This window comes from Dermacentor albipictus, chromosome 1 (assembly GCF_038994185.2).
Source record: "Dermacentor albipictus isolate Rhodes 1998 colony chromosome 1, USDA_Dalb.pri_finalv2, whole genome shotgun sequence".
Lineage (NCBI taxonomy): Eukaryota > Metazoa > Arthropoda > Arachnida > Ixodida > Ixodidae > Dermacentor > Dermacentor albipictus.
Window position 1 is genome coordinate 74,624,984 of NC_091821.1, and position 22,142 is coordinate 74,647,125.

At 45.9% G+C, this 22,142-nt stretch overlaps 1 protein-coding gene across 1 annotated transcript in view; it reads left to right on the forward strand.

Annotated features, from left to right (window-relative positions):
• Positions 1–12,755: 12,755 nt before the first annotated feature.
• The window catches only part of LOC135903973 (O-acyltransferase like protein-like), a 60,670-nt gene continuing 51,283 nt past the window's right edge, over positions 12,756–22,142 (forward strand). The window contains exon 1 of the mRNA XM_065434490.1: positions 12,756–13,047. Within this exon, the coding sequence (XP_065290562.1) occupies positions 12,756–13,047 (292 nt within the window). The remainder of the gene's footprint in view (positions 13,048–22,142) is intronic.

Consider the following 22,142-nt stretch of genomic DNA (forward strand, 5'->3'; position numbering starts at 1 on the left):
AAAGAAGAAACGCGCTCTCTGGCGCCGAAAATATGCGCTTGGTGTATAGTGAGGCCGCAGCCGCCATCGATCGCGATTACAGGAGGTCGAACTGTAGTTGTTCCCCTTGTCCTGCCTGCGGTGTATTCCTACGGATGCAGGCCGAGGGCGAGAGAACACCAGCGCTTTTAAGGTCAAGGTGGGTGCATCTCACTGCCGCGGCTACTTCTTGTGACGATCTTGTACTCGGGTCATGCCATGCGACTTTGCCGACCTATATATATATATATATATATATATATATATGTATATATATATATGTATATATATATATATATATATATATATATATATATATATATATATATATATATATATATATATATATATATATATATATATATATTGAAACAATGTGTAACTTGATCCCTGGGTGTTTGCAATAGCACTCTTGATGAGGGCCAGACCCGGACCGCAACGTCGACATAAAATGTTTTTGTTTTTTTTTCTGTGCGTGGGCCTGCTGTTCTTTCAATATATATCAATAATCTTGGGATCCATTTCACGCGCTACAACAAAACGATCGCTGTCATTTGAATGCTTGTGAATTAATAGGGCAAAAATATATCCATCAAAAATAACGCTGTACGTAGGGACCCAACGGGATTTCCCATGGCGAATGATGATGTGAAACCAATTGTGGCATATATTAATTTATTTAAAGCAGAAAGCTGGGCTAGTTGGTGGTTATTCGTATAAAGGGACATTTGCACTACCGCGTAAAAATAAAAGAGGGACACGGACAGGGGCATGAAAAAGACACACCGAACGCTAGTCTAGTGGTTGGTGTGTCTTTTTCATGTTCCTATCCGTGTCCTTTTTTACGTGCTAGTGCAATGTCCCCTTATGCACACATATTAAGCCTGCGCTCTCCTAATGTCAACGTAGCTTTAAGTGGCCCTGACGTCGCTTAAATGAGCCATTATGAAGAACATTTGTTGAAGTAGCGTTCGTCGCACTGTAGTGCCACTTTTTAAAAGTTTTTTTTCGGCAATCGTATATCTTTAATGCTTGCTGACTACTGATTGCACTGTTACCTGTCAGCTCTGCCAATCACTAGTTAAAATGAGACGAACAAATATTAGTCCCGCTTCCATGCAAGAAGCATGGTACAGATTACGCACAGGTGGCTCGATTTAGTCTGCCAGAGGCGAAAAGAAGAAAATTGAAACCACTCTGGCGCACTTTGAAAATAAGATATCGTCCATAGTTTGGTCAGAAAAAGTGGCGCAAAGCACGTTTTGGAAAGCGCATTGCACACAAGATTTAACCGAAGTACTCTACGGTACAACTCGACCCATCTCAGCAGATACGACTGCCATCTGAAGTTTATTTGGTTGTTCCCGCCGTCTCCTCTAAGCAGCTTGTCCCGGCCGGCTGCAGCAATTAAGACCTTCTGCTTAAGACCTTACTGTAGCACCCTTAGGAGCTGTTCAATCTTGTTTTTATGGACTTCGACAATATAGGTCCCATAAAGTAATTTGCGGCAGCGCAAACCAGTGAATGAAGACATCAGTCTCCTAATGTTTGCTTTTCTATGCAGTTTCAGTTCTTCTCGCTATCTTCTGCATGCTGCCATTGCGCCGGCCCACACCACTGAAAACACCCTTATCGATCATGCATTGAACCAAGCACGCTTTAGACAACGCGCTTGAAACAGCTTCAGTGGCACGCGCCGTCCTCTCTTGTCAGAACACACCGTGCCCAAGACCCACTGTCCTCGCCTCAGGAAGGGAAACATTCTCCCACCACACAATCAGAGGAAAACCATCAACATTCCACGGAATCGGGCCTCGTTTGGCCGGCTTCGATAACGTCCGCGGCTCGACGCAAGAATGCATCGCCGCAACACGTCGCGTCCGTTGCGCCATGACGCAGTGAGAAGAAGCTCCAGGGGCGGACCGACGGGCACCAAGCGCGTACACACATTTAATGCAATTCGCGCCGGCGGCGGCAGAGAGGTCTGCCTCGGGGGGCAGTCGAGAGGGGCGGACCGCGTGTGACCCTGTTTCTCCGCCGAAAAAACGTCGAACTCAGCCTGTTGGACCACTGCAGCCGCAGCAACTCGGGGGGTGCTCGCGGCATCCGGCCTGCAGAAGCGCAGGAGATTCGAGAAGCACGGGGCGAGTTTCTGGCAGGGAAGAGGGGGGCAGTTGAGCGGCGTTTCTAGCGCGTCGTTTCCTCGTTAGCCTAGTAAAAAAAGGCCAGACAGGCTGTTGCTCTTCTTTCCCGCGGGTCGGGCTGATTCGGAGCGATCGCCGGGGTCCCTGGGCTGCGTGCGTGCGTGCGTGCAGCATCCTCCTCCGGGCGCCACGCGATTTCTGGCCGTCGTCTGGCTTCTCCAGGGCGCGTCGCACCGAAAGATGGCCGCCGATTACACAAGCAGCGCGCGCGTGGGTTGCCTTGAGAGAGAGAGAATCTACGCTCGAGGGGAGAAGAGGCAAGATCCGCTGGCGCGAAGTGGTGCATCGCCGGCGGAGTCGACCGGTTCGCTCCTCGGGTGCCGTTTCACACCGGCGGCCGTGCGCCGTCTTGGCCGTGAATGCGCTCCGCGCTGAACGAGTCCAAGTTCAAGGGACCCAGATTAGACGGCTGCGAGGGCAAGCGGTCCTTCCGTTAGCGCGGGCGGTGCGGCCGAGTAAACATGCGGCCTGTTCCGCCGGGCCTTCACTTGCAATCGTTGCATAGGAAAAGCAAACTGCGCGTGCGCGTGAAGCGACGTCGAGCGCTTTTCATCGTACTGTTATCGTCGTGACAGGCGAGGTGTGCGAGAAGAAAAGAAAGGTTCTGATGCGTCATGCATTGTTGGAAGCAATTTTACGACGACGTACACTGTTTGAGGACTGTTTGTCTTGTACTTTACTTCTGGCGGGAAAAGCGCTGATGTTTATGCAGTGTTTGAAACCGAGAATCATGTTGATGATTTCCCTTCTCTTACTGTATGTAGACTAGGCAAGTGCTCGCTGAAAAACTGAAGTGACTGGCCGCCATATTTCGAATTACACATCCAGCAATCGAGTATTAAAGAACTGGATTCTGAACTACATCTCAATACCGTTCCTACTCCAAGTAGCTGCACGCATACTTAAAAAGGAAGTTTTCCGCCTATGTGGATTTTCCAGTCTGCGAACCAAACGACCATATAGGAGCTCAGCCGCTTCGTGCCCTATAGCCACAGCAGTGGGCTGTGCGTTTTGCACTTATGCGGCTGTGCTCTTCGAGAAGTTTCACTGCTGTCGAATCCCGCCCTGCTTCCTGCTTCGATCCAATCGTAGACGATGTAATACCCGTTAATGCCAATCCGGGAACACAGGATCGCAAGACTAGACAAAACAGCGGGATTCAGCAGCGCCGGCAGTGGAACGACTGGTATAGGATTAAAGGCTTTATCTCGAAAGTTTGGAAGTAGCAAGTTTCCGGCTCCCCCATTTCATTTAGAGGGCAGAAAAATATTCATCCATATTTGCCTATACGAATATACACGGTGGTTTAGTTTTTTAAAAGGTCGCGGGATCAAATTCCGGCCGCGGCGCGGCCGCGTTTCGACGGAGGCGAAATGCAAAAACACCCGTGTCCCATGCAATGGGGGCACGTTAAAGATAGTTGGATATTCCGCATATTCCGGAATAGAAGCACGAAGACTACAAATTCATAGCTCTGCATCAAGAACAGATATCGGGATTCTGTGAACGGCACCCATTAGATCAATGAAAGCGGACAAATTCGATATATTTAACATCTTACGTGAATTTGTTGCGTTTCTACAGGGGTTCTGCAAAAGCTGCATTTTCATATTACAAATTTTCTTGATATTCATGTGTAACACATCAAGTTTGTCCGCTTTAGACGATCTATTAGATGCAATTCACAGAATTGCATTATCATTTTGCGTTGCTGAGTTACAGCGTTGTAAACTTGATAGTTTCGTTTTTTGAAAAGTTTCAACTTTTGCCAATTTCTAATTAAAACTTTATGACCTAAAACGAAAATTCAAAACCAACAGTCAATAGATTTTAAGTTTTTTTTTTATATGGAACAAACCTAATCAAATTTGGCGCAGTGGTTGCCGAGAAAAACGAATTCTCCTTTTACATGCATTTAGATAGGAGCACCCCAGCTAAAGCTTCCTCTTAAGGTTGTCCGTTATTGTCGCCTACGACATCCACTCACTCGCCCTCGTCATATGCAGCACGAACTCTCGATCAAAGCTCGGGTTGGTCGGTCAACGGAGACGATCATATAGTGTCTGCGTGCGTGCGCGTATATGTGCATGCGTGCGTGTGCGCGCCTTAGTGCGTGTTAGTGCGTGTGTTAGTGCATGTTGCATGCGCGCGCGATCGTGCGTGTCTGCGTGCGTGCGTTAGTGCGCGCCTACGTGTGAGTTCATGTGTGTGCGTGCGTATGTCAGTGCGTGCGCGCGTGCATGCGTGTGTATGCGCAACCATGTGTGCGTGCGTGTGCGCGTTCATTTGGGAGCGTGCGTGCGTTTGTGTGTGTGTGTGTGTGTGTGTGTGTGTGTGTGTGTGTGTGTGTGTGTGTGTGTGCATTCCTGTGTGTGCGTGTGTTAGTGCATGCGTGTGTATGCGCGTGCGCCTGCATTTGTGTGCGTGCACATGCGCATGTGCGCCTACATGCGTGTGCGTACGTGTGTCCGTGCGTGCGCGTGCACGTGTGCGTGTGTTAGTGTGTGCGTACATGCGTGTGTGTGTGTTAGTGCGCGCACGCGTGCTTGTGTGTACATGCGTATGTGTGTTAGTGAGTGCGCGTGCGCGTGCGTGCGCGCGCATGTGTGTCTGTGTGTGTGTTGTGAGACAAAAGAGAGAACAGTTTTCGTATGGCTTTCCTTAAGCATCTCCATCAGGCTGAACCTGCGCACTTGCCGCTAGACGGAAGCCGAATGAGCGAACTGCGAGATCAACCTGTTCACAGCAGCATCTCAATTAAATTCACTTTCCCAGGATATTCCTGGAGCCTCGTTACAGTGGGTTCGACTACAACATCCCAATATAGGGATCTATCTCCATCTATACCAGTGCGCGTGCGTGCGCTCGCACTGATGGCCTTGTGCAATAGGAGCAGTTAAAAGAAATCGTCGAGCAAGAGAAGGAACACAAGTCGCAACTCAGCAGTAAGGAAGCGCACTAAAATGCAGTGAGAGAAAATGATACAATTATCTGCATCATACAAGTGTACCTATTATGTTTATTCAAGATATTTTCTGGAGACCTGGGCGTTCCGCGAAGATACACCTAAGTAACAAAATGTCCTGAAAAAGATAATTAGGATTGGCAGACGGCGCGAACTGAATGGCCACGTGGAAGCAGGGAGGTTGAGCCATACGATAAAAGAGCGAGAAGGAACACTTATGGTAGATGTTAGCCGTCGAGGATGGCGCTCCAAATTCCTTAAAGGGAATGGGATGAAGTTGTGTAAACTGTTTTCTTTTTCTTTGAATGGGGGGTTCTAATCATACATAATACTAATCTGCATAAACAGCTGCGCTCTTGGCGCGATGAAGGACCTTCTTTTATCGTTCGCCTGCTCCGCTTATGCTTTCAACCGACAGGCGTGTGTTAGTTCTCGAGCGCAACGGAAACGGAAAAGCCACGTTTCTGGCTGAATATGCACGCCGCTCTGGGTTCACTACGGTGCGTAGCGTCTTTCACGCGGGAGTTGCAAGAGCAAGAGAAACGGGGACGAGAGTCAATTTGTTTTATCACGCACGTGCGTTTGCGGGCACAAGATTACAAAAAAAAGAAAGTCCGTTTTACGTGACGTTCCAGTTTGCTGGGTCTTAGCACACCTGTGTCTCTACTTCCCGCTCAGTGAGCTACCTACGCTAACGGATACGTGACTGAGTTGAATGGCGTAAACTTACCCACACCTGGAGCTAAGCTACACTTTTCTTTTTCTAGTCGGGGTAACCAGATGATCTTGGGTCGATGCTCGAGAGCCCTTTTAGCAATGCGTTTCAAGAATGCACGTGTGTACAAGGCTGCAGAAGTCGGCTGCAAAAGTCGGCTATATATAGTGACGTGCGTGTACCATCGAAGGCAAGGAACAGGTATTTGTACGAAAGAAAAAGATTTTTGCTAGAAACAGTTACCTGAAAATTGAAGACGTCATCACCCGTATCCATCAACGGTTACTTACAAAAAAAAATCTACAAATTTTTAGGGCTCATCAGGTTTAACCTTTTGTGTGGCCCTTATGCTGGTTCTTTCAAGAAGGCGCTCACTTCCATTATCCAACTGCTCAAATGCATCCTTGACTATCTATACGTTCGATATCGCAGTTCCACAGAGCGCTATTTCTAGATTTCTAGGCCACAACCTTGCTATGATGCGCAAGCAATACCAAGCTGCTTAGTATGTAAAGCGTACTATTCCTAGATTTACTGACATGTCGCGGGCTTTTCCCATGGGCATCAACTGCCTTTACAACTGCTATTGGCCAGAGTTAGCCAGTATATACCATGCAGGAGATAGATAGATAGATAGATAGATAGATAGATAGATAGATAGATAGATAGATAGATAGATAGATAGATAGATAGATAGATAGATAGATAGATAGATAGATAGATAGATAGATAGATAGATAGATAGATATATAGATAGATAGATAGATAGATAGATAGATAGATAGATAGATAGATAGATAGATAGATAGATAGATAGATAGATAGATAGATAGATAGATAGATAGATAGATAGATAGATAGATAGACAGACAGACAGATAGATAGATAGATAGGTAGATAGATAGATAGATAGATAGATAGATAGATAGATAGATAGATAGATAGATAGATAGATAGATAGATAGATAGATAGATAGATAGATAGATAGATAGATAGATAGATAGATAGATAGATAGATAGATAGATAGATAGATAGATAGATAGATAGATAGATAGATAGATAGATAGATAGAGTTGCGAAAAGCGGGCAGGTGGACCGGAATACAAACATCCAGGTGGCCACCCTGCATTGTAGAAAGGTTAAAGGGAGACTGAAAGATGAAAAGAGAAAGACTACACAGAGAGAGAGAGAGAGAGAGAGAGAAAACACGTACACCCGCACAAACATAAATATGAACTCGGGAGTATCAAAGTCGTTCAACTTGGTCGCTTGAACGTAGGAACTTCACTAGCACATTCGTCGCTTTCTTATGGGGGGACCGTACATTAGGCGGCATTACAAACTCGTCGGCTCAGAAAGTGGCTGGTGATCGAGTTGCGCCAACACTGTCACGAGCGAATGTCTATAAACACTGTAGTGAGTACAATGACACAGGAGATGTTCGATGGTTTCCTCACTTCTGCAGTCTTTACAGGCAGCACTGTAAGCCAGTCCGATGCGGCAAGCAAAATGTATACCGTTCAAGCAAGGCAAAGTGTTTCACTGGAAGGTGGAGACTTGAAGGGATCAACAATGGGAGATCAAGGAATGTCTTCGGCCGGAGCTAACGGGGTTTCGGCAAGGTGGCCTGTTTTCGTCAGAGCAACAACCAGCCTTTGTCGTTCGTGTCGAAAATTTGGCTCGCGCGCCTTTGTTCATCCGCTGTTAATGCCGTGGAACCACTGGCAGACTTCGTGTTCACATTTTTCTACCAGCTGGATCCGATCTCACCATCTGGCTTGTCCTCCAGATTGGAGATTACAGATAGCGCTCTGCAGTGTTGTCGCTGCTGACCACATCTATCGGCTTGACAAATGCACTCAGAATTTAGTATGTTTTATTCAGCCTCATCAAATTCGCGTTTGTGCATTCGTGAGGGTGTTTCACGTTACCTCTTTCTTGTTCTACGAGTCGTATTCTCGCCACAATCATAATTAAATCGATGGTTTTGTGTTGCAGCGACGTACTTCCACTGTGACGCAATCACTTCATCAAAGTCTTGTTTTTGTGAACTTTAGTCTAGTATTTATGACCATGGCATCGATAGGTTCAGAACTTGTTTTAATGTTGATTGCCAGTGAATACATAACTAACCAATGGTTTACATTTTGAGATTCTATGGTGGTTTTGTTAATCTGTAAACAGCCCGGCGCCAAAAATTTGAATGTTTTGAGCTGGTACTTTTCAAAATTAGGAAAATGCACTATTGTGCTGTTGACACGACATCCTATTCGTTTGGCTGTGAAGCATGCTTGAGAGTAAAGAGTGCAAATAATGCATTGCGGTCTGCCCACCAAAAAGCTGCATGCGCGTTCATGTACGGGTTTACAATCGGAACGCTCGCGTCTCCTACTGCAAGCCGGCCTCCGCTACAGTGTGACAACCAGCTATGACCGCTGGATACATGACAACAGATTCCACAAAACACTGCTTCAGTTCATACACAACACAGGCCTCACAGCACACATACAATACACATATACGCTCCAAGAATTATGCCCTAAGGGCAAGCCTTTATCGCAAAAAAAAAAAATGCCCCTATCAAGAACGGGTGCTACGCGATGGTTTTCACTGACTTGCTCAACAAACAGCATTGCAACTGCGAAGCTAAGACAAATTTTCCAATACTCCATTGGCGCTCATTCAACACTCGCTGCGACCTCAGATATCGCCCGGACGCTTAAGCTGCGAAGCCTGGATACTGTGTCGCCTTTGACTGGGCGTGGCTTTCACTGATGCGTATTCACTCCTTATCCGAGCTGCTGACAGTGCTACACATAGTACCAGTGGTAGCGACGGAGCTACGGGGCACGCTATTAGTGAGTGGCTTTTCTTCAGGCGCCCAAAGGCTCTCTTCCTGCTAGCCTAGACCGGTTAGGCAATCGACCATCCACTGACCGAAATGTTTTGTGACAATGATCTGAGGCCTCAGTTCTGCATGAAAAGGCTATAGCGCTGCTGCCTTTCATAACAACATGGGAACTGAGCGTCCACATTTAAATCTTGGGCAAATGCTTCCGTGTGTCGGTACTATTAAACGTAATTCTAATTTAGCTTCGCCTTTATTCTTCTCGCTTTCACTTCTCATAGTATAGGGTAGAAAACCTGGTTAAAGTTCCCTGACGTCACTTCTCTCTTTCTTTCTCTAGTGTGCTTGTAATACGAACACACACAAGCACGCATACGCGCACGCTCATGGTAGTAAACTAAGGATGGAAGGCCTACCAGACCCACGTCGATGCACCTGGTTCTGTATAGGTATACCTACAGTTCGTCGCGTAGGAACGCAAATGTTTTCGGAAGACAGCGGTTGTTCGAATGTGACACAAGGCGGTCGTTGACTCACACCTGGGTATTTATTTACATTTCGGCCCCTTTCTTTCAGCGGGCCGACATGGCGTCCCGCCGTGGCTATACATGGCCACTGAACACACGTTGCCGTGGGTCTTCTCGTGCGGTGATTCGGGGCCGACCGTTACGCGTTGCACACCCTCCTCATTTTCCCGCAGGGGTTGCGAGGTCGCTATTGCGCCGCGCAACCCTCCCTCGACCCCCCAAGCACGAGCCAGCGTTGGCACAAGCACAAACCAAACCTCAGCACCGACGCCTCCACCCTGTTTTTCTTCTCTTTTTTTTTCGTTTTTTTCCCTCCAGCCTGTGGCCTCTCTTCTCTAAAACACTTGCACGGCTGGGACAATAGCACCGAGAAATTTCGCGGCCCAAGTGCGTGCAGCAGCGACAAGGAGTGAATGGCGACGCCGTGCGGAGTGGCCATCAGGCCGCCGCATGTTTCACAAGGTTGGAGGGCAGAGGTTTTTATTTGTTGTCTTCTTTCTCCTTAGTTCGTCTGCGCTGTAAGCGGGACAGTCACGTGAAAGCATGACCGTTAAAGTGAAACGCCAACGAGGCTGCAACTCACGAGGAAAGGAGCATTGAGACTTGAGAGCAGACGTGTACATTAAGACGATGTTGTTAAAGGAAGAGAGAGAGAGAGAAAGCTGAGACTCTGTTTCACTGCAACCAAAGCTTGGTCAGTTGAAGGAGATATTATGACTGTGAAGAAAGGAAAAACAGGTAAAAGCAGATGGCGAAATAAACATAAATAGGGGGTTTCCCAAAAAACGTTCTCCGTACGCCTTGGTTTACATCAATTGAAACGCAAAATTTCTGTTCGCGAAGGGAAACAAAGATGCGTAAGATATAAATGTCAGTAAAAGAACTCTATTAGGCGCGGGTTGAATGTCATGCCAGACCATAAATGATGAAAGAAATAAGGACGAATGAATGACGTAGTGGAAGAACATTTGTAAGGAAGCTATGGAATTCGTAGTAAAATATTTAGCGCGCACAATTGACAGGGACACAGTGAAGGGGGATACACGAGCGCTTGAATTCGTACCGACTCGCCCAACTATCAGTTCTCCTGAAGTTGTGCAAGCCTCTCACAAAGGTCGTCTTGTAATCTTCCTCATCATTCCGGCCTGCATAATGGAATGTATCTAAGAAAGGACCTATCTAGACACCAAAGGTATTGGTAAGCTTCAAGCGTTAAGGCGTATATGACAGCCTTTGAGCATACTAGCATTACCCGCATATTGTCCTGGCGGAAGAAGCACTGTCCGAACTCATAGGCCATCGACGGTGCAATGACGGTTGCCGCGCAAATTACATGCCTGCTACCCGTATTTATAGATTTGCTGTCTCTGCCCATGTAGCCTTGGTCGTCTTCGTCATACGAACTGTGTGATGTATTCCACATCCAATAAGATGGTGACCGCGAGAAATTTCTTTAAAAATGTCTCCACTCTGTCAGCCAAGCGATGGCTTCATAAATCATGAGGCTCCGGGTTCGAGATCCAGATGGAAGCGATGAAGGTACCTTTTTCTCATTTATCATGTTTTACGGACGGATATATCAGGAAAATACTGGGATGGGTAGACGCACAGACCGACAAACCCGGTCATGGCTTTATGGGTTTGAAACCCTAACCCTCAACATGGGAGATGAAGGCTCAGTGTGTTTTTGACACATGATAACGTGGCGCAGACTTTGATGGTAAACTCACGTATTATTTCGGGACCCTTCAGCCTGGGAGCTGTATTTGCTTTTTTTTTTTCGTTTCAACGCTATTCATTCTGAGCTGCTGAATTCAAGCTTTCCTGTTGTGCTTTAGAAAGACTTCTCGGGCAATAAGTACCCCAGTTCTAGCGTGCGTGAGTTCGTGCACTAGAGCAAACGGGTTGCTAACTGCTTCGTGGGAGTGAGTTGTCTTCCAATAGATAGCTCTATTTTTTTTAGAATTATTGTACTTAATTATAAAATGAGTTCACTGACTGTGGGTACAAAGTAAACGTACTCAATTTTTGAGTTAAATAGCTGTGGAAAAGGGAGAGAAATATTAGACACACAGTCACAACTACGCGAAGGAGTTACCTGCACTCCGTTGCTTTTACAGTGTGGAGATCGGCAAGTCGAACTGTCCAGGCAACTCTAGCTTTCTGCTAGAGGTCATCGTAACTGTCACCTTGATTTATAATCTAGCATTGTCATGGGAGGTTGCTGAGATGCGTGCGTCTCGAAGTCTATACAATGTTTCGGGTTATATCGAGTCATTTGCTACTACGCCTCGCCGCTACTTTGCATACCCGATAGTTCTCAGCAGTAGTCAGCTCGATAGCCCTTGGGAGAAGGCCTGAACTTCTCAATCAAATTGTTATGGTACACTAACCTTTGCCGCATTAAATGCTCTTTCGTCGACGCGCTGTACTGATGGAATGGCAGTAAATGTAGCCGGCGATAAAGAAGCAGGCGTTTCACCAGTGAACAATAAATGGCTCAAGTGGAGTCGTCGTTGTTGCCATAACAAGAACGCGTGATTCTTTTCCCTCTCTCTCTCTAATTCCACGCGTTAAGATGCACCGGGAAAAGTTTCGAGCGGCGCGGCCGGACCACTTCTAAGCTTTCAGTGTGAAGCAATATCTTCTTGCTTTTCTTTTTGCATAGACCGAGAAGGGAAAGCAGAGTCGACCGTACAGAACCTATGCAGGGTCGCAACCATCGCACCCGTCTCCGTAGATTCCACGCCATAGCGCGCTACAGCGGACGAAATACAGGAAAGGGAGACTGACGAAACATAAAGTCACGCTCGTACCAGACGACGGCGGCCCCGTATCCCAAAAACGACTGCAACCGGCCAGCACACACGCGCGCGCGCTCATACTCCCGGTATCCAGTGACTCGCGCCCGTCTGACCACAGGGAGGAAAGTCGCATCACGAGCCGTATAAGAACCTTCATCTAAAACACCATTAGATGAAGATCATCTCTGAGCAGCACAGCTCCGTGCCTGGCCTCGTGCAGCGAAAAAATGCCGACGGAACGAAGCGAAATAGAATACAGAACCAGAGAGCGAGCAGGCGCCGTGATGCAGTGCCAGAGACCAGCAACAGGGAGATGAACAAAAGTTAACAGAGAGAGAGAAAAAAAAACTTAGGGGCACGAAAAAGGAGGAACCTTCTCGCATCTTGTTCGGCTCGGAGAAGGAAAAGGAACACTTTTCGAACCAGCGCGGCGGTCGGGATAGCGGGGCGAGAGAGCGCGGTGAGCAACACAGAGAAAGTACCTGCGCGCGGAGTGCGCGCGGCGAACCAGGTCAATAATTGGGGCCACGCAGCCCAGATGCAGCGGCTCCTCTGCGCCCTGCCAGAGGCAGCTCCGGACGACCGCGGAGCGCTTCGAGATCGCCCTCGCCAGCTCGGCAGCTACAGCGCTTAGCGAAGTTCTTCGGCCAGGTGGTCCCTATACGTGGTGCCATGGAGCGGCGCGTCATCGGCTGCGCGGTCCTTGTCCTCTTCTTCCTGTGCATCGCTGTCTGTCACGGCGGCCATGCTCAGGGCCCGTTTCAGGGCCTCCAAGACGCGATGACCAACACCTCGTGGGAAGATCAAGTCAACAAGTCCAAGGTCAACATCGACGCTGTCGCCAACGAGATCTTCCCCTACGTTGTGGAAGGCTCGTCGGAACTCGACGTCTCGGTTGACTGCATGACGGCGTTGCTCAAGACCTTCAAGGCCTTCCGAGACCTCAGGGGATGGGCCGTTAGACGTGAGTAGTTTCCGCCGTGTGCACGTGCTCTTGCGCTCAGTACGCAGCTGTTGAGAAGGAACTAACCGCTGCTGTACTTGCGCATGTCATCTATCGAATTTAGTGCCTGCCGTTTGTAAATGTCATTTTATTTCCTTGCACCTTACAGCGGAAAACTGCCATGTCTCCGGGTTCCTATCGCGCTTCGTAAAACAACAAAGAGTGGCGGGGTATAACAACATACGTAGTTTGAACATTTTGCAAAATTTGAGATGCTGTTTAGCGGAACGCGAACATGCGCGCGCGTCAGTTTTGATCAGTGCTTTCGCTGGGCATATTAGCAGTCTCATGAAAGCATTGATGTTTGCTGAAATGCATGCGCTGATCGCTTTTGTCCAACCGGGGTTTTAAACAGTTAGTACGCTTCTTTTTGAAACGGCCTGAGGTTACCTCACATGTTCCGATGGTTTCATCCCCCTCAAAGCGATGTCATGTCGTTCATGCTCAGATGTGCCTGACGACGTATGAATGCTCTTGGATACTGGAAGTAAGCAACATAGACCAGTGCTCTTTATTAATAACTATTTGGCTATATTGTAAAGTACTGTAAAAAGTAATATTGTAGAGCATTGCTATACACAAAGCTCAGACTGTGTCCGAGCAGTGTCGTTAAGTACAGTTGTTCGCAGTGAGATGTTGGCATATATGACCACGCCAGCACATTTAGCATTCACTAAAACAGATTTTTAGTAAACACCACTTAGGTGTGCTTGTAAGTTCAGCTCAGGCTTCGGTATCAGGCGACAGTTCACAGGTCGGCTGGTCACTGTAGGCACCTTCTGAGCACCGCACTATTTCCACAAAACTGCTGGCTGTTTTTCTTGCTTGTGTTTATAAGTGCACATAAAAGCTTCGTAAGAAACTGTTTCATTGCACATGTCGTGTTACATTGGACTAGATGTTCCTCAGGTTAAAAACAAAATAAATAGTGGTGGCAGTGAAAACTTGCTCAACTGCACTTACCAGCCTTTGGCACAGTGCTTCGTGCTCTGCACGTGACATGCACAACTCTCTTGCACTCCTTCAACAATTTAAATTTGTTCTGAAAAGCCTTTGTGCTTGATTAATTAGCTGATTTCTCCCCCCATCCAGCCTCTTTTCTTTCTTTCTTTCTTTCTTTCTTTCTTGAAATTATGCATGGTACACTACAGGAATCTTTTGGATGGTATGAGGTAGCAGCATGCGGCTGGAGGACATATAATTGGCGTAATATCATCGGATGTGTAATTTTAGAAAGGCAATAAAAATTGAGAAGGAATTAACCCAGAATAGAACATATAGACATAGATGTACAGTGCTCACGGAATGAAACGCGTCAATTTAGGGCTAAGTAATGCGCATACTTTCGTTTCAAGCGGCTGCAGTTCGTGTCACATCGACGTAATTCTGGCGCGTACACTTACATCGGAGTCCTCGTCACCTTTGGTGACCAAATTCTTAGCGACATGACATGGTGCTCTCGCGTACTTTGCACGTATGTAGGGTTCTACTAAATGCTCCGTGTCCTATTTCATTCTGTGAGCAGTGTACGTAGGTGCAGCCATTTGAAAGATGACAAGAAAATTTGTTCCGGTGGAACTACTGTAGCATTGATACCAGCAGCCTTCCACAAGGCACGGTATAGTATTTGTTTTGAACCTAATGCGTTTCCTCATTCATTAATATGTCTTAAATATTGACTTTCGGCCCATAATTATGTCATAAATTTGTAAATTGTCATAAAATACATCAAATATATTTATTTTCACCTCGTTAGCTATCGCGAAGTCTAATTTATTTACTGCGTTGAAGAGAAAGCGTCAGTAGGCGACAGCGATTTGCTTGTTCGGACTCTGCCGTTAAACACGCTAAGAAAGAGCTTCCCTACATTTGACCTTTTTCTTCAGTCCCATAGAAGCGATAGGGAGTCACTGATCATGGTGAACTCCTCATTCGTCAATCGTCGCTCCAGCGTGAGACCGCAAGTCAAAACCTCCCACACTGCTACCGATCGGTATAACATTTATATGTCAGCGCAAGCTGTAATCGGTGTTCTTTACTTGTTTCCTTTTCTTTTCTCTCGTCTTTCATACCATTTTTTTTCTTTTTCCACTACAGGGCAGCCAAGTGGAGATATACCCTGGTTAAGCTACCTACTTTCCTCTCTTTCTCTCTATCTCTCTCACTATAGCCGGCAACTAGCAATAATTTACATTATGTAATTCCTATGGCAACCTAGTGGTGCGCGTCAGGGCTTGTCTTAAAGCCTTATGCTAAAACAAATAGGGAGAGAAGAAGAGCTGGCGCTAACGTCTGTGCAAGCCACCCGCCCGGCATGGCAGTTTAAGAGGAAGCTTTAGCTTGGGCCCAACTCCGACGCGGCCTATTCAAATACATGTAAAACGCAAAAACGTTCTTCTGAGATAACCCCTGAACCGATTTTAATGAAATCTGTTGCATTTCAATTTAGGGCCTCAATAGTGTTAAAAAGATCTTTAAATATTCGACCATTTGAAAAAAATAGAAGCACAACGTTTACAAATTCATAGCTCTGCATCGAAAACAGATATCGCGGTTCTGTAAATGGCATCCGTAAGGTCATTCAACGCGGACAAACTCGATTTGTCATTTTACATCTTACGTGATTTGTTAAGTTGGTTGCAAGGGTTCTGCAAAAGCTGAATTTCCATATTACTAATTGTTTTTTTATATTCATGTGTAACATATCAATTTTGTCTGCTTTAGATGTACTATTTGATGCAATTCACAGAATTGTATTATCCTTTTTTGTTGTTGAGTTACAGAGTTGTAAACTTGATAGTCTCGTTTTTTGCACATTTTTTTATTTTTCGCCGATTTTTAATAAACAATTTTTGACTTAACTCAGGAATTCGAAACCGACAGTCACTAGAGTTTAAGTTTTTCTTTTATATGCAACAAACCTCGTCAAATTCGGTGCAGTGGTTGCCCCAAAAACCTAATTATCCCTTTACATGTATTCAGATAGGAGCACTCGAGCTAAAGCTTCCTCTTAAATCGACCAAGGAAGGATGCACAATATGATGATTGGTGTCAAACTTCGTCCTCCTGTCTTCTAACGTCTTTGTTGACCGCACTGCTCTTCTTGAAGTTAGTTTGTCATCGCAAATTCGTTTTATAGCAATGATGAGCCCCACGAAGACACCCGATGCTACCATTCGACTATTTTTGAGACATATGGCATACGAAAGTAGTGATCGGAAATAATACCAATAATTTTCCCATAGTGAGTGTTACTGTTCAAATATCGTCTAAATTTTGCTACGCACAAGTCTCGATGTGCCTCGCTATATTTATTTAATCCAAACACGAAGCACTGAGCTTTCCTAAAGAAATGTTGCCAGGGCAGCGCCCAACACGATTAAACCACAGTGAACAATAAAGAAGACGCAGTGTGCATTTCCTGCAAAGCCGAGACAAATAATGATAAAAATTTGTCGCTACCCGTGATTCTCCGAGTGGTGGAACGAGCAACGACAGGTTTTGCTCTAGTAATATTAGGACGAAACTCCATGGTCGATGATATTCACTTGTTGTGCAGCGCACAAAAACTCGGTCAGACAAGAGATACAGCATTGCATACCATTTCACAAAGCTTCTCTGGCCGCATTCACAAAGCTTTTCGTACGTAAGGGATGCATCCATTGGCCGGCCGCCTTCACCAATAATATGTTCAGCTTCACGATTGGCTGGAATTTGCTCTTGCGAACAATTCTAGCGTAAGAGCTTTTTGTGAATATGGGCCTTCGTTCGTAAGTGCCTTTTTATGATTGGCTGGCACCCTTAACTAATGATATGTCGAACATCTGGATTGGCTGGTATTTGCTCTCACGAATACGAGCTGATTCGTTGCAATGCGTTTCGGAGCACTGCTGCCGTGAAGTACAAGTTGGTAGTGGCGTGGTATATTTTAATGTTCTCTTATCAAAGTTGGGCAAATAAACCTCCACAAAGATGGTAACAGAATTCTAAAAAAATGGATATTACCTTCTGAATGATAATCCTCAGCACTGCCAATTGAACGTAGGGACCAAATACTAAATTTTGTAAGGCACTTGAGTCATCGCAATGAGAGACACAAATGGTCACAATGTAATATGCAAGCAGCGATGGTCATTCATCCTTTGGAAGGCGGGCCGGGGGAGGGGGGTCCGGTCTGAATTTTTTATCACCGTATAGGCTCTTCGCAGTGCGATGGTCCGCTGCTTCAAGGCTACTGAAATTGTGTCAGCACCGCACACCCGTATGATCTCATTGAATACAGTCGTGCTGGCTTTAGTTGCAATCACTGTGGACAAATATGTAGTAAAATAGTTCGTGGCTACAAGTCTTCTCCTTCGAGTAAATTGACGTATAGGAGCCCTACCATGCATCGCACTTAATATTCACTAATATCATAAAACAACTTAAAAGAATTGCTATAAATATGAGAACTAGAGCAAGGCGTTTCTCTGGCAGGAAGTTGCATTTCTTCCCTAAATTCCTTTGACGCGTGTGTGAATTTTTTTTCTTTTTATCTCGAACTTGAGTGAACGATTCATACGCACGAGGAACCAGCACGTTTTGTACACCAGTCGCTGTCGAAGGCTTCAATGCAAACATGACCAGTTGTCGTACTTCGAAGGTAATATTTCCCGCACTTATGCTCGGTATTTCTGATAGTGTTGTCTGGTTCAATATATAAGAACGTATAGTACTCGAAGTCATCGAGTTTTTAACAAAAAGTACAAAAAAAGAATACTAGAATAACGCGTCTCTGCACTGTAAGTCAGATTTGGGTTTATGGTTTTGAAAGCCTTACCTAGTTTGGAGAGTCACGTTTATACAAGGCCGCCGTCGCAAAAGTATTTCAGCTGAGCCTTTGCGCCCTTATTTCCTCGGGCACTGATTTCTTTTATGCGCCTAACAACACAAAGCCAAAAGCAAACCACGTTGTTACTGAACGGTTTATCATGTCGACACTGAGACCACGTCGGGAAATTTACCCTCCTCAACCTGACAGTGAGAGAAACAAAGCAAAGACAAGGAAACGCATTGAGATCGTACTACACGTGAGTCCAGTTTGCTACCCTACGATATGGAAATGAGTTAAGTGAGTTAAATTAGTTAAAAGCGGCCTCAATCGTGACAGCTGCATAAAGGCACCAGAGTACACTTCTGCAAGGCGCGATCACCTACTTAAGATTAAAGGGTATAGATGTAGAACAGAGCTTTTAAGGATGTCTTTTTTTGCTAAGACGGTCAGTGAATGGAACAGGTTGCCTCGTGATGTTGTATCACTATATTCAAGTGATGCCTTCACTTCAGTCATGTGATTTGCATTATCTTTCTGTACTTTGAGCTTGCGTCACCAGAACCGCTTTGTTTCGCTTCGCGCATGTACGATTATGCTCTGCCTATCTGTTTTTTTTTTTTTGAGTCAGTGATTTGCCCTGAAGTGTAAATTTTCTCTTCATGTGTTCCATATTAGCTGCTATTATTTGTCATTGATATATGTAACCCCCCCTCCCCTTTAATTCCAAACTGGCGCTGTGGGTACTGTGACAAATACTAAAGAAACTGATGAGAAGAGAGAAAGAAAGGTCGGCAGAGATGACGCTAACTGCGCGTACACCCAGAGGTGAACCTCGAATCTAGAGTACAAACAACGCGTGAGGGAGCTTCACGAAAATGATTTTCAAAAAAGTTGCAAGGGGATTCAACCTCCAGGTGAAGTCGATGCATGGAAGTGAATTTGGCCTGTGTGAGTTGGGACTGAAAATCCGGAGTAGTGACTGCGTACGGCGCTCTATTTCGTCACCCCTCGCCTGAGGGGAGTAAGAGGAGCGTCGGACTGCGAGAATATTTTGACTGCGTTACCTTCTGGATCTGTCCACTATCTTCGACATCAGTCCACGAATAAATCTATATATTCAGATACCCGATTCGGAAAAATGGAGATAACTTGCTAAGAAAGGCATTGTCTTTAAAAACTGAAGCCGTGCTTGAAGGGCAAAACTCAAGTGACCCAACACATGCGACAAGTGCAAGAGGCTCCCCGTGACAACGTATAAGCACTGTATCGGCGCCTAGCACTTCACGCCGTAGAAGGTGGACGAGGAACGCTTGCATGACTCTCTGAACTGCCACGAAACAGAGAGGCGCACCTCGACGCAATCGCATGCCGCCGCTTAGGCGCTTACCGCACGCTAGCACCGCGAGGAGGCCGCCATACAGGTGCCAGGATCACTTGCTGACCTGTTCGGTTGGTCACGTGAGCCCACAAAAATTACGCAAGAAGAAGCTCAACAAGATGGTCCAACCGATACGTCTTGTGTGTGCGTGTGTGCGTTCGTTCATGAGATGAGTGTGTTTGTGCGTGCGTGTGTGTTTATACTGTAATAAAAAATATACTCGTGGCAAGCAGGGGAGTAAGATGTAGGACACTCGTAGCTTTTAAGGAATAAACAGAAAGAAGAACTCCTAAGGCGCGTCCACCTGCGCGTGCCTTGTCTGCGTTGCTATAAGCTCTCGCGGGGACCCCGTAATCACAAGGCGATGTCGGGAGCGGAGGCCACCTCGTATGCATGGGGCGTCTCCATTACGATCCTGTTTCCCGTAGCGGCCGACTAGAGGTCGTTGCCAGGGCAAAAGAGGAACAGGCTATTCTTTACACTGGACAGGCGTTTTTTGCTTGCTTGATTGCTTGCTTGCATGCTTGTTTGTTTGTTTGTTTGTTCGCTCGCTTGCTGGTTTGTTTGTTTGTTTGTTTGTTTGTTTGTTTGTTTGTTTGTTTGTTTGTTTGTTTGTTTGTTTGTTTGTTTGTTTGTTTGTTTGTTTGTTTGTTTGTTTGTTTGTAACTTCTAAGGGCGGTTCTTTAGTGGTGTTATCCTGTGGGTGTATTCCGCGCAACTCTTTCTACATACGTCGTTGCACAAATGTTTTCATATACATATTACACACGTTTTCTTTCCTACATATGTTTATCTAATTAATATGCCGGTAACTTCAGGTTGTTTCTTTTTATTTGTTTTTTTTTCCTATAAAGCTGTTTTTGTGTGCCGCGGTTTTCCACTAACAAGTCGCAGAGTGAAGAGCAATGCTCAAAATATCTACCAAACGTTATTTCCGTACCTTGATTGGCGCGTTGCCGGTCGCAACATGAACGCTAGGCGACTGCTCGTCCTGTACCAATCTACGGATGTCCGTCGTCAGTATATACACCCAATAGACAGAAAATGCATTGTGTAATGGACAAGCTAACTTCTTAATGTCGCTGCGATATGTAACACCAGCCAGCCACGAAGCACTCACCTAAGAGTCTGTCCTCAAATCATTTGATTGACCTGCTTACAGTTTCGCCGCTAGCAAATACCGCATTTGCGATAGGTGAAGAAAGCCTGGTATTAACTTCTGACGGCTTCTATGACAAACGTGTGCTTACGATACGCCCACATAATTTACCCAACGTGAGTTGACATAAGATATGCTAATTTGTGTAAAAGTTCTAATATGTGCTATCTTTGTCAGATAAAAAAAAGTGCTAACGAATCATTGCGACTCATAGTCCCAGCAGACACGGGAGTTTGCCTTTTTATGACGAGCACAAATAAACACTTGCCTAGAAAGAGAGCTGCGTTGGCTGGCAACTATAGATGCATTCCTTTTCACCCGCTACTAGACATCTGGAAAAAAGAAGAAAAGCGCAGCGTAAGCGTGACTGGTGTTCTCTATGGAAGGCTAAGCTTTAGAGCATTTTTACTTAACGTTTCTGATTCTGCGCCCGTCCGTATTTACCAAGCAGTGAGCCTCGAAAGAACCGATGCCAATAAATCATGACGGCAACTTTTCGCCAGTGACGGAAAGTTTCAATATAGAGCAGAAAGCCGTGTAAATTCAGCCTCCGAACACCTTTTCCAGAGTCACGCGACGCTACTGCGCAAACTAAACACACGGTGCTCGGCACGAGAGCCGCGTTCGGAGAGGAGAACGGTTCGTCGCACGCTTTTTCGGGACACTAATTTCATTTGTGTTTAAAACCTGTTTCTTCGACCTATCGATTAAGTCTTTCGTTTGTTTACGCCAACGCGCAGTTCTTTTCATGTTTATATATTTTGCCTTTCTTTGAACTTCAAGAAGGACAATGCCATCGCTTTTGGAATGTCGAAAGCAATCATAGCCCTCGGGTGGCCAAGTCGCGCATTGCGTCTTGGATAAGTCCGCTTGCACTGGCTGCCGCTTTCATAAATGGCTCGCGTCGAAAACTGGGTTAACTGCGACACGGTCTGCTGCCCGGTTGTAATGCCCTCGGGCACCAGGCTAGAGACAGCCTCTCGCGTTTCGCCCATTTGCCTCTCCTGACAGTGAACGCTATTCGTTTACGATAAATTTAGTTGCCGCGTTGCAACAAATGACAAACAGCTCAGGAAAGACGCGCACGGCGACCAACGGCGGACTATGCGGCTGGAATGTCGAAGACACCCGCGCTGGCATATGGTACTCGGTTCACTGACTCGCACTTCAACCTTATTTTTTTTCGCGCACCAGACGCCGAGCATCACTACTCCGTGTTATTCCCGTCCCCTCTTTCAACATCCTGCCATTTTTTTTGTGTCACTTCTGATATCTCGTTGTTGTTGTTCTTATGCTTAAGGGTCTGTACTAGACGCACACGTTGTAACTACAACACGTGAAAGCTATCGGTGTAGGCTAAGGTTGCTTCTTTATCTACAATAGCGACTTGCGTATTTATTCTAGAACTCAAGCGTCGTTTCTAGCTGTCCACTGATTCGTTACGGATCGCGGAAAAATCGGTTTTCGCGGTGTCACTTGCATAACAGTGAATTCAGCATCAGTATTTTATTGATTCATCACGAAGATATGAAAAACTTCTGTGCGAAATATAACACAAATGCCAGTGCCTGACCGTTCTGTAGATTGGCTGGCTGAATTCATCTGCATGCGTATGGCAGCTGCACGTGCCAACGGTTTCGCGTTTCTTCAAGACAACGCAGAATTGAAAAGAGAACCATGGTAGGTCACATTATCTATTATGTACT